This window comes from Natrix helvetica, assembly GCF_964273705.1.
Source record: "Natrix helvetica genome assembly, chromosome: 1".
NCBI lineage: Eukaryota > Metazoa > Chordata > Lepidosauria > Squamata > Natricidae > Natrix > Natrix helvetica.
In genome coordinates this window covers 82,590,025-82,608,500 of record NC_138548.1, presented here as the reverse complement: position 1 = coordinate 82,608,500, position 18,476 = coordinate 82,590,025, and the positions used below count along the sequence as shown (strand labels likewise).

General features: G+C 38.5%; 1 protein-coding gene across 1 annotated transcript in view; it reads left to right on the top strand.

Annotated features, from left to right (window-relative positions):
* The window catches only part of CD82 (CD82 molecule), an 82,396-nt gene extending 64,192 nt beyond the window's left edge, over window positions 1–18,204 (top strand). Inside the window, exons 6-9 of the mRNA XM_081939821.1 lie at window positions 5,739–5,846; window positions 12,102–12,290; window positions 13,528–13,611; window positions 16,186–18,204. Coding sequence (XP_081795947.1) covers window positions 5,739–5,846; window positions 12,102–12,290; window positions 13,528–13,611; window positions 16,186–16,263 — 459 coding nt within the window. The 3' untranslated portion in view covers window positions 16,264–18,204. The remainder of the gene's footprint in view (window positions 1–5,738; window positions 5,847–12,101; window positions 12,291–13,527; window positions 13,612–16,185) is intronic.
* Window positions 18,205–18,476: the final 272 nt, after the last annotated feature.

The following is an 18,476-nucleotide window of genomic DNA, read 5'->3' as shown; positions in this document are numbered from 1 at the left end:
TATGTATGTATGTATGTATGTATGTTACGGTGAAAGTCCGAAATCTGGTGAATGTCGACATTCACATAGTCGCTTGGTGTATATCCGAAATATTTGCTTATTTCTGACTTACACCAGCCAATGTCGACATTCACCAAGTACTATTGGTGAATGTTGGACATGTCGGAGATTTATATTTCTTTCTCCGTATTTCGGTGACGTAACGTTTTCGCCTCTCTTTGCACCTCTCTTTGCGAAAGGAGCTGCAGCTGCTTCTCTCAGCGAAATTTCTTGAACCGAAATCTCATTTATGGGAAGTAACTTTTCTTTACAAATTACAAACTGGTTAGGGTTAGGGTTTGGGTTAGGGTTAGGGTTTTACATTCGGACCCTCACCGGTGTATGTCGACAATCACCTAACCCTAACCCTAACCCTAACCAGTTTGTAATTTGTAAAGAAAAGTTACTTCCCATAAATGAGATTTCGGTTCAAGAAATTTCGCTGAGAGAAGCAGCTGCAGCTCCTCTCGCAAAGAGAGGCGAAAACGTTACGTCACCGAAATACGGAGAAAAAAATATAAATCTCCGACATGTCCAACATTCACCATTAGTACTTGGTGAATGTCGACATTGGCCGGTGTAAGTCAGAAATAAGCAAATATTTCGGACATACACCAAGCGACTATGTGAATGTCGACATTCACCAATTTTGGTCTTTCACCGTAACATATATATATCATAAGCTGATACTTTCTGTTACAAAATTTACAACAGCAAAAATCACAGAACTATAAATATTAGCTGTGAGTTAACCAAAATGGATTTTTCTGGTTTATGGGGGGGTTTTTTTACACTTTTGAATTTCTTAATAAATACTTAGGAAAATATTTAAGAAGAAAAAGCACGTAATTTTATTTAGGGGGTTTTGAATTCCTGTTTTCAAAACCGCTTACCATCATTCTTAAAATCAGGAACTGAGATCAATAATTAAATAGCAAATAATAGAAACAAAAGAAAAAAGAAAAGCAGAGTGTAGACACCAACTAACTATAAATACTTTATAGAATTTAAGGAGAGTTTTTTCAGTAGCTAATTTTTGTTAATCACCTAGAGTTTAATAATGATTAATTGCTCAAATCTTCCTTTGCTTAAAAGATATACCAATAATGTGAGAAATAACAAATAACTAGTTTCTTGCTTGTTGGATAAACGTGAATAGAAATACTGGGCCTACTTTTGACTATTTATTACATGCTTTAAGTATTTTTCATTAAAAGTAATACAAGTTCAATTCAGCAAGCCAGTGAAATTATACAAAATTCAAATTTAAAATTCAAAACTGGACAACAGTTGAGACATTATAACCACTATAGTAAATGAAATCCTGAAAACTTTGTGTAAGAAACTGATTAAATGAAGCAATAGCAAATGTTTAATTTGGGCAAAAAAATAGATTTCTAGATGAAGTAAAAGTGAAAAAAAAATCACTGCAGGAATGAATTAAAAAAAGAATAGAATGTGCAGGCTTGAAATATGTGAATAAAGCATTCAGACCACTTTTTTCTCTTATAATATGCTTCTTTCCACTAACCCGCTTCTTAGAAAGAACCTCTAATTTTTGGTTTATAATCTTTGTACCCATTTTTGCTATTTTGAGATTTTGTATATGGCTTGTGTAGAATTTAAATTTCCAAACAAGAAAGAAAATGAATTTTGCCTTTAATGTCCAGAGACTACAAAAGACCAGGAAAAATGGGTTGCCATTTCACTTACTCAGCTACAAACTGTCTTTCAAATTCTTGAATGTTGAGTTTACATTTTAATGTAAATTTAATTAACTTGCACTTTGCAAACCATGAGAGGAAATAACAGTATATTTTAGTAGTTATACTTCTATGCATGTTGGGCTGCAACCTCTAATAAAGAAAAAAATTAAAATATTAATCTGAAAAGCATACTAAAATCTGAGTAAAAACTGCTCTGATGCAAAACTTACATATAAAATACATACCATTTAAAAAAATGTACTAATTTTTCTAAAACCATTTTTGCAAGATAATGTATAATGCAATAATAACATTAGAACCTAAGAGTAGTCAAACTTAATCTTTAGTTTAAATTGAAGACAATTGTATATTTTTAGACCCCACCCTTCCTCCCAATATCTTGACTTACAGAAGCCAATGTGGCAATGTAGAGGAATGAATTTAAGTATGTGTTAGTCTAGTCAGGAGAACTTTCAATAATGTGTAATTTTGGAAAAAGTGAGCAGTCGTTGGGAAGTTCTACTTGTGGAATCTGGGAGGTTTTGCACAAATTTGTTCCTGGCAGTACTGAGTGTAATTGCTTCTATCACTCATTCCCCCCCTCCCCCCCTCCCCCCCACATTCACACACACATCAAGGTTTTGGTTTTAGCATCTGTGCAGTAAAGATGGAAGCTCCATGTGGCAGTAGATATGTGCAGTAAAGATGGAAGGCTACAATGTGTTTCTTCAGCCTTGCTTTAATAACAGGGATAGATAAAGCCTTGTTTTTCTTCTTCTTTTGCCTATTGTGGGGAAACCTCTGAGGAAACTGAATGGAGATTCTGTTGGCAGGACTGGTTCAGAATACCAGACTCTGTTCTTCTTTCCAGTATTCTGGATTATGAAAGTAGATTAAGTTTCAACTATAATGTGACTGCTGGGTAGGAAAGCAGCCATCTGTCCTCTCTTACACTGGGTTGAGTCATATTCCATATTTCTGCATTTAGACTGGAGGAGTTTGCTAAATTCCATATATTGTTTCTTCATTTTCATTCAGAGTCGTAGAGGCACTTTCCCCCTCTACAATGCTTGCTTTAAAACTTCATGAGTGTGTTTAGAATTTAGATCTAATGAATTATAAGATTCATTGGTGGATTCCTATTAATCTTTAAACTAACTTTGAATTAAGTTTTCTCCAAGTTGCTTAAAGACCCATTTATGTAATTTGCACCATTATGCTGCTCTTCGAACCCAGATTCAGTCATATACTGTAGTTCTCTAGCCGGTACTCAGTTTGTGCAAATTATTTCCATTTGTTAAAATTGCTGATGGAAGCTCCATTTAATGTAGATTGAAGGTATCACAGACTGATATTGCAATGCTTCCTGCATATTCATCCCTCTGTCCCTGCTCAGCATTAGGCCTCAGGCCAGCATTAGAGGAAAAGATAAATCTGTGGGTAGCTTTCCATGTTCCTCAGAAAATATTTTTCAGGATTAATTTATGCAAGATTCTCGTAGGTTGCCTTAACATTGTCATATGGCAGTAGAAAACCAACATTTGCAAGTCATCCTGAAAATGAGAATTGTAAACTTCCCAACACTTTATCGTGAAAGGAAAATAAAAGCAATGCAGTAAATGAAAAAGGAAAGAAAAGAAATTCTGCCATTTGGTGCCCATAGTGTCTAACATTAATGCATTTTCAAAAAGCAAATAGTCCTGAGTTTATGTTAATATTGTTAATTTTCCTATGTCTCTACTGGACAGGAACATTTGCATTTCTTATCATGTCCATTATTATAGCAAATTGAAAAAGGACAAATTCTACATTGATCAATAACAATAAGTCCCTCTATCTTTAACATGGTGCAATATAATTTTTTTAAAAAAAACTTGCACAATATTCAAGTAACTATAAATTGCATTCCTTTTCCATTCTTCAGTGTAGAATCAGGTATACCTTAGTTTTTGACGCTAGTAGACAAAGTAAAAATTGAAAGCGTGAAATGCAGTTTGCCTTGAACCCAAGAAAGTTAATTTTTAATGGAAACTTTTAACCTTTGTGGTAATTTCCAGTTTCACTAAGAGGAAATTGTGAAACATTTTACTGTTCCTGTCTGTCATCGTCTTTGCAGTTGGCAGATAGTAACCCAGACACTTGTGCCATTCATAGCTCAAGGGATGAGTTTGCATTTTGCTGACTTGACACTTGCTGGGCTCACACAGCAGGAGGTTTTTGCCGTTTGCTCAGACATGTGTCCTAAAAACAAAAAAGGGCAGATGGCTGCCTTCTTTACAAATATGAAGTAGTTGACAATATCTTGCAGCAACTCTGTTTTGCAAGAACTTGTTTGCTTGTGTTTCTTTCTTTACTCTGTGGCTTCCATATTGTCTAATTGCCACAATATGAACCCTGTGAGTTTACTGCTCAGTACCAACAGACTGATATTCATGCTTGTTCTGAAAGATACTAATAGAATAGCTAACAATTACATCATTACAATTTAGACCAGGGGTGTCCAAACTTGGCAACTTTAAGACTTGTGGATTTCAACTCCCAGAATCCCCCAGCCAGCAGAGCTGACTGGGGAATTCTGGGAGTTGAAGTCTACAAGTCTTAAAGTTGCCAAGTTTGGACACCCCTGATTTAGACATTGATTGTAGCCACTGTGCCTTTTCCTTTTGGAACCTTTTATAAATCCTGCCTTAGCCATGAAAGCCAGCTGGATGACTTCAGACACTCTCTTTGAGGTTGTTGTTGTGGGGAAAATAGGAGGAAGAAATAGCATATTTATAAAAAATAGCCAAGGTGGGATACAAACAACCAAACAAACTTTAGGCCTATTTTCTGTATTTGACTTCCTAGAGCAGTGTTTCCCAACCTTGGCGACTTTTAAGTCCTGTGGACTTCAACTCCCAGAATCCCCCAGCCAGCTGGCTAGGGAATTCTGGGAGTTGAAGTCCACAAGACTTAAAGTCACCAAAGTTGAGAAACACTGTCCTAGAGGATCATGTCACTATGATTTTTTTCAAAGCCATGTAAGATCATCTATTGTTTCAGAAAAAAATATCCCTAAGGCACCTTAAGGGTGACATCTTTACCTTTACCCTGGCTCTACCATTCTCCCACAAAAGGTGGCATCTCTCTGAAGTCCTGAAAAATAGGGTGATCCAGCAGATTCCAAGAACAGCCAGCATGATAGCAGACCTAGGTGTCTAAGGCTGTGTGTGTGTGTGTGCGTGCATGCGTGCACTTGTGCACGCATTCATGTGTGTTAATCTGTATAGATTAACAGATTAACAGAGTTGGAAGGGACCTTGTAGGTCATCTAGTCTAACCCCCATCCAAGCAAACCCTATACTGTTTTTGACAGATGGCAGTCCAGTCTCTTCTTGAAAGCTTCCAATGATAAAGCTCCCACAACCTCTGAAGGCAAGCTGTTCCATTGGTTGCCTGTCAGAAAATTTCTCGTTATTTCCAGGTTGAATCTCTCCTTGTTCAGTTTCCATCCATTATTCCTTGTCTGGCCTTCAGGTGCCTTGGAAAATAGCTTGACCCCTTCCTCTCTGTCGTGGTTCCTCAAATATTGGAACACTGCTATCATGTCTCTCTTGGTCCTTCTCTTCACTAGACTACCCATGCCCTGTTTGTGTAAGAAAGAGCTGCCATGTGAGGAGTTGAAAGGAATTCTCTGGATGGATTATAATCATTGCTCTTTGGGAAAACAGGTTCATTTTAAATAAAGCATAATCCTTAAGCATTGAGTGAAATGTTCTGACCCTTCATTTCTTTTTGTTGATGGAGAAAAAATGTACTGTTGTTGTTCCTCTTTCTCTTTCCCTCTCTCCAGTTCTTACTTGCAGGACATGCTGGAAGACACATCTGGGGCTACATCAAAAAAGGAAAAGGTTCCCTTATTATGGAATAAAGTTCAAGTAATTTATATATCTTCAAATGTAAGATGGGATCACAAGACCAGTGCTTAATTATATTTTGTATTATTTTTACTAGCTTGAAGCGGAAATGTCTGGGATTGTTAGCGAACTTGTCCAGAATTATAATCCTTATGATGAAACCAATAGGACCCTTGAAAATGCTTGGGACTATGTCCAGTTACAAGTAAGTTGCCATGTAAGAGTTAATGAGACTGTTAGTGTTATTGTCAATAATACATATGGTAAGCTTTTTCTTGAATGAGAATAGTAACATCAACAGTGAACTTCATCTAATTTAATCATACATTCATATTGATGTTTGACGATTGGTTACAGGCAGAAGTACATGGGTAGAGAGCCTTATGAGCCAAACACAAGTTCTATACAATATATGAGGAACAAGTTGCTTTCATATAGTGGGTCATATCATTAATATACAGTCTTTTTGTTTTCCTCTTATCTTTCCACCAAACAGTGCTCATGATATGGAGTTCTACTGTATCTCCAAGGAAGTTATTCAATCAGTCACTTCAATCCCAACCTATCTTTTCTCTAAAGCAGTGTTTCCCAACCTGGGGACTTTAAGTCCTGTGGACTTCAACTCCTAGAATTCCCCAGCCAGCTATGCTGGCTGGGGAATTCTGGGAGTTGAAGTCCACAGGACTTAAAGTCGCCAAGGTTGGAAAACACTGCTCTAAAACAGTGTTTTTCAAACTTGACCTCTTTAAGATATATGAACCTCAACTCCCAGAACATGGTCTTCAACTTGGGGAATTTAAGATGCATGGAATTGAAATCTACATATCTTAAGGAGGTCAAGTTTGAAAAACACTGCTTTAGAAGCTCAAGACACTATCCATAATTTCCTCTTTGTATTTTATTCAGTGACTTAGACGGAGAGATGAGATCACTGAGTTTTTTACTTGAGCAGAGACTTGAACCTGAATCTCTTCAGTCCTAGTCCAACTCAAGTTGAACATGTGTGGAGAATATGGATCCATTGACATGTGTGAATAATTATGCAATATCTACTTTGCCAGATGTAAAGTTTGGCATGTTCTGTACATGAGATCTACTTTGGGGTGTTACCACAGAAAAATGAAGCATGCCAGAATTGTCCACGTGTTCAATTACTACAGGGTGCAAAGCTGCATCGTGGCAGTGTATTTATATACATTTTCAACACTGTGACCGCATTTACTAGCGAGTTCCATATGTGAAAACTTGTTGTCATTCAAGGTCCACAGACAGTTTTCATATAAATTCAGACATGATTTATTTCATATTTTTATTTGTAGACTTCACGTAAACCAGGGCTCCTGAATCATTCATAATTTGTATACATTGTTAAGGTTGATACTGCTGGCCACCATAATCTGCCTACTACTGATGGCTCTTGACAGCAATCATCTCTGTACTCTTGTCATTCTTACCCAACCAGCCTAAACATCATTTCCCCTGTATGTAGCCTTTGGTGCCATTTAATATAGTTTCAGTTTATCACAGCATCTGGTTGGTAAGAAGCCACAAAAAATAAGACTGGGGCTTGTTAGCTCTAAGAGGTTATCAGTTGTATTGACTTGGTCCAGATATTTGTAGTATATATTTGTAGATCAGTGATGGCGAACCTTTTTTGGCTCGCGTGCCACAAGTGGGGGGAGCGCAGGGGGGTTGAGTGCGGGCGTGCCGCACCCATAATGCAACGCGCAACCCCCCCCAGTGCGCATGTGCGCACAACGCGCAACCCCCCATTTTACATGCTTTTTTCGCCCTCCCCAGGCTCCAGGGGCTTTATAGGAGCCTGGGGAGGGCGAAAAGAGCCTCCCCTGACCCACCGGAGGCTTCAGGGAACGTCGCTGAAGCCTTCGGAACGCTTAAAACCACCCACCCTGGTTTTAAGCGCTCCAAAGGCATCAGGGAAGCCTCGGACGGTCCCTGAAGCCTTCGGAACGCTTAAAACCACCCTCCGAGCAAACCGGAAGTCATTTCCGGTTTGCTCGGAGGGTGGTTTTAAGCGTTCCGAAGGCTTCAGGGACGGTCCCTGAAGCCTCCGGGGGGGAGGCTCTTTTCGCCCTCCCCAGGCTCCTATAAAGCCTCTGGAGCCTGGGGAAGGCGAAAAATAGCTTTTAAAAAGGTGAACTCAGCTGGCCAGCGCACGCATGCGTGCTGGCCAGCTGACAGGGCAGCGCCTCGCGTGCCCTGACAAATGGCTCCGCATGCCACTTGTGGCACGCGTGCCATAGGTTTGCCATCACTGATATAGATAAATAAAGAGCTGGATTATTTTCCATCAAGTTGGTGTTGTCTTTTAATAATCATACGTGGTCTGTTCCTAATCTAGTCCTTCAGGTTTTCCAATGGTGCATTCATCGTTGCTGTAACTGAGTCTATCCACCTTATTATTGGCCATTCTCTTTTTTGCTATCCTTCCGTTCCTAGCATTATACTGTAGGTTTTTCAAAAGAACTATAGTCTTTTGCATAAAGTGCTCAATGTATTTGACCCAGATCATTGGAGCTCTGAATAAGAGTTCTGGATTGATTTATTCTATGATGCATTTGTTTTTTGGCTTTTTTCTTCTTCTTTGCTATAGTATTCTCAGGAGTCTTCTCCAAAACCAAAGTTCAAAAGCATTAATGCTCTTTCTACTTTATCCTGCTTTTTCAAAGTCCAAGAAGATAGATTAGTTGGCTTTTAAGGCTTTATTCAATCTTTACGCCGGAATTGATGCATTTCCCTTAGGTGTTACCTTTTTCTGCTGATCAGAATGTCTTCTAATAGGAAAACTGTTTCGTACATTTGAGTAAATGCGGTTCCATTCCTTCCTCTGAGAATTAAAAAGCACATATACAATTTCTCTTTAGTCAAATAAAACTGTATTAACATGTGGTGCAGAACTTGTTTGGACTTTTTAACAAACCTAAGCACAACTAAAGACTTTTATTAAATGTAGTCAGTGGTTTTCCTTGGATAAGAGAAGTTGTTTACCCTACATCAGAAGCAACCTCCAAATTGGTAGCATTATTCTATGCAGAGCATGATTTGACTTTTTGCAAATTTGTAGTCTTTTCCAGGCCTGCTGCCTCTTCTAGTAGACATGGCAGGGGATAAGGGGTAGAGAGAGCATGTAACTAGGCATACAATCCATAGCTTAAAATCTCTTTTATACCAATACAGTCAGGTTAATTGGACTTAATTGGTGCTTAATACGTTCTTTATCCACTCAGATTCTCTATCTTAGAGATTATATTGCATTCATTCAATATGGGAGAAATTTGAGTTTGGTTTTCTTCCTAAACTAATTGAGGATATTTTAATTGAAGCTATTAGTTCACAGACTAATATGTTTTATCATAAATCATAAACCTGTAGACTATCTCCAAGTCAAAACAGAATATCAGTTATGGTCTTTGTAAACCAGAAATGAAATAATGAAATTCATTTTAGCTACTTAGGACTAAGTAAACTCTCAGTTGGTCCAAAAGTTATAATTTCTTCTCACAGTATTGTAGCTATTGCATAGATTACTATTACCATTTTCAGCAGGTTTCTATTTATATATTCTATTCCCAACAGCAAACCGGCTCTTATTTGCATACAGTACAGTATATTATATAATTAAGGCCTACTTGGTCTTTCTTCACAAATGAAAAGTCTTGCCAACTGTTTATATAATCCTATTTCAACCACAAGCTAAGAAGAGAGAATAGTAGAAGAGCTCCATCTTTTGGTGACTGGCTATTCTTAACAATTGGCCTTTTTCATGCTAAGGAAATAAACCTCAAGCTGGTCTTTATGAGTGAGACTGGGAAGTTCCTCTGCAACATATTTCTTCAAACACTTTCAAAGAACTAGCAATTCAGGGCATTGCATTGAATCTGGAGATCTTCAAGCAGAATGAAATCTAACTACCTGCTGTTCCAGAATACCATTGAGTGAGACCTAACAGATGACACTGTGGAAGTAGACGAATATACAACTTTATGAAGCATCTATTTTTTGGGTGGCTAAGTTGGGTTTTACAATTGTTACCCTCCATTTGAAATTGGATAGAGGAAACTCTCAAGCAAATAGGGTGCTGGAAATGTTGCATCCAGCTTCATTGTACTGTAATGCCATTTTGGTCATATAATTCTCAACAGACCTTATATGGAGGCAGCTTCTCAGTCAGTGGCCCTGTCAGTTGATCTTTAAGCCATTTCCAAAGAAGCCCTTGAGGTGTCCATGTAGTTCTTATTAATAGCACCTTTCTGAAAGTAGTGACATAGTTCTATCACAACGAACTTCTCACATTTCCAGACAGGTGAAGTGGTTTCATATATTGGGAGATGTTTTCATATGAAAGATCTGTTCATTTCTAATAATAAAAATTGCAATAATGTCTACAATATATGCTACCCATCTCACACCTAACAGTGAAAATTATAAGATTTATAAATCTTATAATTTCATACATAAATAAATTCATACAGCTGCCCAAAAGACATAAAGTAACTCCCAAAGTTACCCAAAGGGGGGGAGGAAATCAACCCACTCCTGCTTATTTTTCTAGTGTGGCAAGTAGAATTATTTTAAATCTCTAAAAGAGGGACATTTTGTTGGCATTTTGTTAATTGTGTACACAATTGTGTTAATTGTGAAATGAATTATCTAGAATTAATAGAGGTGCATTTGACACAGCAGTGTAAATGTAGGAATCCTGCAAATATTAACTTTGGATATATTTTGCCTTTAATGTGACTAAGGGATGAAGAGGATGATTCTGCTTAAACAAGACTTGCTACTAATTTTTTTCTCCTTAAAATGTATTCCAAACTCACAAAATTAGTAATTTCATCTTATTTATAGAATCAATTAACATGGCATCTGCTGCTTGAGTTTTACTATCTTAGATTGTAAAGGAAGTGAGTTTTGCTATATTATGGTAAAGGTGTGGTTTGATTTGCTTGTCCGTTTTGACTCTTGGCAACTACATGGACAAGTCTTTTGTGTTCTAAGTTCTCACTCCAGTCTGCTCCCTTAGCAGGAGCCTAGCTCCAATCTGATTGGTTGCTCTGTCTGACAGCTGAGTATAAAAGGGAGCTGTCAGACAGGCAGGCAGTTGTTGCCTGAGCTGTTGTACTATTAGCACTTGGTTAGAATAAACGGTTAGCTTTTACTTCGCTCTGTCTCACCTCAGTTCTTGCACCCCTCACATGTTCTCAAAATAGAACACAGTCCATGCAATTTTTGCTGGTGTTTTTTTTAAAAAAATAATTGTAAGCTACTTATAGAATGTTATGAAGTGAGATAGTTCCACTAAAGAAAATGTAATAGTTAGCAAAAGAGGGAAGCCGAAGAAGAATCCTCTCAATGTGTCTTGACTCGAATGCTCCCAATTAGTTCAAGACTTTGAGGCTGTTGTTTTTTCAAAGACCTTGTTTATTGGGTACATCAAATCGGCAGGTTCAAAAGTCAAGCCAACTCTGGCATAATAAAAAGATAGATACTGGCAACCACCCCCATCCCTTTTGTCCCAGGTCATGTTAGCCAACCAAGAGGTAATGAGCCTCTTAGTACTCCCCTCTTGCCGTTGCTAGGATACGCTGGGTCAGCTTCAGCTTTCAGAAGCCTTATCAGTGTTATAGTCTGACACTCTGAAACAAAACATTCTACATTCCACAAATCTCCCTCCCCCCCCGCTAAGCACGACAACTGAGAAATGAAACAAGAAACTTTTATTAGTCTAGTTAGAGTCGTTTCAATAGGTGACAAAATGGCCCGTGACACTTTTTTAAAAAAAAATATTTTTATTTTTTAAAATGCAAATAATACAAACATAGTACATATACATCTAAATACAAAAAAAAAGAAAGACAAAAGAAAAACAACTAATATTACAGTGCACCCGCCAACACCCCCCCGGAGACACTCCCCCCCTAATATTTCTTCATCTTTAACAACTAAAAGATATACAATATATTCCATTTGTGCCCTTATTGCTCTATTCTGAGAACCAGCTAGTTCTGTGGGTAGGAACAGAAACCAGGCAGGTTGTGAAGTAAAACAACCTTTATTTACGCTAACAGCTAACAAGTGAAGCAACTCAGAACCAGTGACAGGGAACTCTCTGTCTGACAGCTCTTTATATAGCAGCTGTCAGACAGGCAGACCAATGGCAAGGATGCGTTCTCCTGCCAAGTGGCTGTCACAACCCAGCCAATGGGAGGCGCTTCCTGGAAGGCACACTCCTGGATCTTCGATGTAGCTTTGAGGACTTAACGCTTATCCCCTCCAAAACAAAATATATTTTGGGGTAGGTTTATTCCCTTTGCCTTCCACCAACACTGATTTTATAAAATCCCCCCATATTTCATTATAATTTTTTGCTTTGATTAAAAATAGTGGCCCTGTGACACTGAACAGGAAGTAACAAGGTGATGTTTTCCTTTAAACATAGCTGCATTGCTGTGGTTGGACTGGGCCAGAAACTTGGAAAAACAACACAATTCTTCAAGAAAAAAACCAGACACACTATCCTTGCTCTTGCTTCAATGACTCCTTTAATGTGCCGCCTAAAGAGGGTTTCTGCTCCCTGGATATTACTGCCAACTCTACAACAATGGATGACTGGCCAGTTAGCAAGCAGGTAAGTGTCTCATTTGGGGAAGTTCTGACCAGAGATCTTTTGATTTTAAAAGAAGAGAGGGGGAAAAAATGTGAGCAGCTTTTGTTTACCTGCTTTCTCTTCTTCCCTTCACTCTTATTTTGTTTGACATTTGGTCTGAAAGGTTTTTGGGAGGAGAATATAAAATCTTGCATTCGTTTTAATGACTTTTGAGTTGATCTCAGTTGTCTTCCTAGTGGGAAGGGAAAGTGTTGGAAAGAGGTATGTGAATGCAACCGTGGACATCTCCTTGACATGATTACAGACTGCCCATTTCCCCCCGTCATTCTGAGAATATATTTTGGCTGCCTTTTTATTGTTCATTTTAATTCTTTGAGGCAGTTTTGAGAGCCACTTTATTTGCCTCAATCTCTCCTGTCTTATTGGTCATTTATTTAGCCAATTATTTATCCATACACAGTTTTGATTTCAAAGAAATGCATCCATTGGAACAAATGCTACGTTCACAGACATAGTATTGTATATACTCCAAAGCAAAAGTCTTGGTGTTGATGTTATCTTGGCAGTATAATTTGTGGTCCTAATAATAGCTTTTGGTGACAAAATCCTGGAATAGGTTTTTATAATATGCAGTTCTTAAGTTTACTTTATTGGCTCAAAAATTTAGTTTTTCACTTGGAATATATAAGTGCCACTTTTTCTTCTAGTGCAGATGTATTTCTGTTGGATATAGTTCAAATTCAGTGTCCAACTTCCCTTAGGACTCTAATTGGGTCACAAGCCAGCAGTAAGGAAATAAAATATCCTGGGGGGGGGGGAAATCCCTCTTTGTCAGACATAGAGAATCCTGGACTGTTAGATGGCCACAGGTAAGGAAGAGACGGCAGGCTCACAAAACGTCCAGCACTTTATTTCCCTGTTTGTTGCAATGTGATCTGCCAGCAGGCTGCTGGAGCTCTTCATTTATTCAGGTCAGCAAGCCTACCGGCCAATGACGGCAGTTTAAATTTTCCGCGGCTTGGCGAACCAATCCGTGGGGACATGCAAATTCCGGCTACATCCGTACATACGTATATGGACTAAAGAGAAAATAATATCTTTCTAATTTCTTTTCGACTTATCCAAAATAGTCATTATAAATAGAAAAGATTTCAAAAGTACTCAGGTTCTAGCTCAATAACATTGTCCTGCTTTGGACAATTATTATCCATAATAATCTTAAAACCTTGGTAAATCAGATGTGGTACATATTTTCCAGGGATGTATGAAAGGTGTGCAGAATTGGTTGCAAGACAACCTTGGCATCATCCTTGGAGTGTGCACAGGAGTTGCGGTCATTGAGGTAAGTGTTCATTTTCCTGCCTTCTGGAAAAAGCTTTTTTGTTAAAGGTAAAGGTTCCCTTCGCACGTATGTGCTAGTCCTGACTCTCGGGGGAGGTGCTCATCTCTGTTTCAAAGCTGAACAGCCAGCACTGTCCGAAGATGTCTCCGTGGTCATGTGGCCGGCATGACTAAACACTGAAGCTGCATGGAATGCTGTTACCTTCCCACTAAAGGTGGTCCCTATTTTTCTACTTGCATTTTTAATGCTTTCGAACTGCTAGGTTGGCAGAAACTGGGACCAGTAACGGGAGCTCAGTCTGTTATGCGGCGTTAGGGATTCGAACCGCCGAACTGCCGACCTTTCTGATCAACAAGCTCAGTGTCTTAGCCACTGAGCCACCGCTTCCCTTTTTTGTTAGTGGCTGTTTATAATTACAAACAAAGCACAGTATTCTCTGTAGGCACAGTACATCGGCTCTTTGGCCTATACTCTTTGGAATACTTAGTACTTAGTGGAAGTTAATCATTTTTCCTAATTATTTATTTATTAAATTTATTTATTTAATATATTGTATAAAATACAAAGAAAAAATAGAAATAGGAAATTAGGGGAAGGAAAAAAGAAAGGGGAAAAGAAGGTGAGAGGTACAAAGGAAAAAAAAGAAAAAAAAAGTGTTGACTTCTGACTCTTTCTTAGTACAGAACAAGATAAAAACACTCCAGCCTCAAGTTTTTCCTTTTACACATTAGTATATTTCTATAATGACAAATCTTTCTGATCGATAAAACAAAAGTCAAAGTTTCATTTTTTTTCATCATAGGCACAAAATCCAGAAGTGATATGCAAGTGAAAAATGTACTTAAATATATTCTCCATAATCCATTTCCCAAAAAGTATGAATTCTATGGTCTTTCTATTCCTATTTTTTATTATATCTTGGCTAAAAGTACTTTTTTTTAATAATCTACATCTACCTGATGATTGAAGTCTTTTAAAGAGGATAGCTTTGATTAAACGTTTTCCCGCCAGCTTCAATTTATTCACATTAGCAATATTTTTTTGTGATTGAAAACAAAGACGCAAAAGTGGAAATGAGAGAGAATGCATCTGGAGGAGATACCATGAACCAGATATAAATAGATCCATACCAAAAGACCCAAATATCTGAGGAGATCTGGTTATTTGCTCCCTCTACAATTCTACATCTTTTTTGTAATAATCTCTCAATTCGTTCTCTCTCCCATGATTGAGATTTACTTCAGCTCAGCAAGTTTCTGATTTCCATTTTCATTATGTATGAATTCCTATCTGCTGACGTTGCTTTTTTGTCCTGACATATTTCAGTATGATGACAAATCGACTATATTGGTCACAGCAGGCTGAATATGGTTCATTAACTGCTTCTTACATTTTTATTTGGAACATTTTATTAAACATGTGATACTAAATGGAGCGGTCCCCTCATTGAGTGTCTGTTCAAAGTTACAATTATGCTAAACAAAGGGTACTTAGGAGGAGTCCTTATCGTTGTGTTCATTGCAGCATCCGATGATCATGTGGTCACTATTTGTGTGCTCAGCAACCTGCACGCAATTAAAATGTTGCACTATCCTGTGGTCCTGTGATCACATTTTGTGCCAGCTTCCAACAAGCAAAGTCAATGGGGAATCTGGCAGGAGATTGCAGATGGCAATTATGTGACTGTGGAATGCTGCAACCTCATAGGATTCGCTTAACAACAGCAATGGAGACTACTGGGACTATCATCATAAATTGGTGCAGTCATGTAGTGCCCCACATTATGAGTGCATCGCTTACCAATGGAGTTCCCTGTCCCAATGATCGACAGTAAGCAAGAACTAACTATAGCAAAACGCATCCATGAATGAAAGTGCTTTTCACAGTAATGCTAGCAAAATATAGCTCCCTCTCTGGAGGAGCTTATAATTGCTGTTTTGACAGGTGGAGGAGGAGGACCAAGAAGACGGAGAAGGTAAAGGGTCAGGGGTGAAATTCAGCAGGTTCTGGCAGGTTCTGGAGAACTGGTAGCAGAAATTTTGAGTAGTTCAGAGAACTGACAAATACCACCTCTGGCTGGCTGGAGATTTTGCAATATCCTTCCACTGCCATGCCCACCAAGCTCTGCCCACAAAACTGGTAGTAATTTATTTTTTTTGAATTTCACCACTGTAAAGGGTGTTGAGATAAAACATGTGGTGGTGCAGTGGTTAGAATGCAGTACTGCAGGCTACTTCTGCTGATTGCCAGCAGTTTGGCAGTTCGATTCTCACTGGTTCAGGCTTGACCTTAGTCTTCCATCCTGTTGGTAAAGGTTGTAAAATGAGGACCCAGATTGTTGGGAGCAGTATGCCGACTCTGTAAACTGCTTAGAGAGGGCTGTAAAAGCACTAGTCTAAGTGCTATTGCTAAAACCTGAAAACACACTTTGGTTAGTCTTACGTGTCATTATAGGAATGTGTTTGGTCTAAATTTGAACAATCGCCGAAAAGCTAAATCCTGTCCAGGGATTCCTAATTTCTTTTTGGGAAAGGACCAGCCTTTTCATTCTTCCTTCCTTTTTTTCTCTTGCAGTTGCTGGGAATGGTGCTCTCTATCTGTCTCTGCAAGAACATTCACACTGAAGACTACACCAAAGTGCCGAAGTACTGAGAGACTGCTGGTCTTGAGAGCTGCCCCAGAACACACGAAACCCCCCTTTCTTAAATCCAGACTCTCATCCCTCTGGATACAACTCTGCCAAGTTGCTACAGTTCAATTAGGTTGTGCGGTATTGACGAATTATTTGAGGGACTTGGGCAGCCTCCTTTTAATATCTTGACTGTTCTTTTATGAACCAGGCCATTTAAATCCTCTTCTCCTTGTGAGATACCCTGCACCTTTATTGCCAGCACCTCTTCCTCCCTTCCTTTTATCCACATTTGTCATTTGTGACTAAGCTTAAGAGTATCCCCATATTCCAGTTGTTGCAGCTGTTTTCTATATGTACATAATCCTTATACTGTTCATCGAGGACGTTTGGGAGGGAGGGGGCTTTAGCTGTCGTGGTTTGATATTTTTTTTAATCACATGCTTTTAGAAAAACGCACTGTAGAGAGAGGAACGGCTCTCCTCTAAATAATCGGATGCCTCTATCTTTTTTAGCTTCAGTTCCTCTGATCTATTGAATTGACACCAGCCAGATCAAGAATCGGACTGTAAGGCACCAAGCTTAAAATACCACCATTTACCTTTTGAACAGGAATGTATGATATGGAAAATCTAATATCTTTTTTTTCTCATTTCTGCCATACTCCTCCCTTTGGGAGTCCATTACATTGGAGTCATTTTAGTGACCGCACCTCCAAGGATGAGCCTGTCCTGGCTCTCTGACATCTACTCCTGGTTTGCCAACTTTATTTGAGGTGGTGATGGAGACTATATATATATTTCCACTCACATTATTATGAATCTTCTGTAATTTTGTCTTCTCTTTGTTATGGTGAACTTATACAAAATTGACTATTCTTCATGCCAGTAGTGGCAGGGAACACTTTTTCTGGCCTTTAGTTTATATGTACCAAGGAAAGTACATAGCTCTTCTTGCTTCTCTAGTTGGAAATCATGTGACCTTGGAGTCACTGTAGTTGCCACCAGAACCCACATTGCAGAAGTCACTGTGAAGAACGTACTGTTGATATTTTTACTGAGAGATGCTTCTCTATTCAAAAGCCATGCGAGCATCTACATTCTAAAGTGAATGCAAGGAAACAGCCCAGTTTTGTAAGAGAAATCTCTCCTTTCCAGATTAAGGAAAGGCTGCTAGTACATAAAACTGTGAAAAAGAAAGACCAGATTGTGGTCACAGTATCATTAGATTCTCTCCTGACACCATGGTTCTTGGTTTTGCGTGGAGAGCTTCTATTTGAGGTGTGCCAAAGAAGGCAACCAGGAAAAGCTAACATGACCAGAACTACATGTTCCTTACATTAACAATTATTAATGTATAGATCAAAGCATGAATGCTTCGTTCCATCATCTCACAGCACAGAAGGTAGTTTTTGCAAACAGGAAACTTGATCTTTGTCTATTGAGGGAGAATGAAATGGGTCTGAGATAATTTAGAGACCAAATCTAGTTAAGAGTACCTGCATTCCCATGCTTTCCTACCTTACAAATATTATAATTTCTTAACTATAACAAGGGGTGATTTTGCTAGTTTTCGTGCAGTCAGACAGATTCAGAGTCCACCATTTGAATAATTTCACATTTTACATTCTAGCAAACAGTCATTTTATTTGAAATAATGGTCCAGGTTGGTTCTACTGCCGCCATCCATCAGTTGCCATTTCATTTTTGAATGGATTGTAACGCTAGGCTGTGTATGCATCACTTCATGCTTCATTTGATAAACTTCATTCGTAGGGCGTTTATGCGATGGTTCTTGTTGTCTTGGATTCAGCTCCAAACAGAAGAACGCTGGAGTCATTTTGGATTATTATTATTTTTTTTAAAAAAAAAAACCACTTCCAAATGAAACAAATGCATGTACAGATTTAACAAATAACGGGCGGGTATTTCAATAATAAAACATTTGCTTAAAAAAATGACAAAGCATTTCTACTTTCATTCTTGTAGCGTCAACCTACCTTTGTTTAGGAGGCCAATGATGCAAATAGGGATGTGCTGCGCTCAGCAGGGATACTTATATTGATGAGCGTTTGTTGAGCAATAAGAACTGGACTGGCCACAATAAGTTTTAGCAGCCTGTTTCAAACAATGACTTTCCCCCAATATTCTTTTATGTGTAGGACCTCCCTACTCTATGTAGTCCTAACCTACTTATGCTAAATAAGAAGAAAGAAAAGAGACTTCTGATGGTCTAG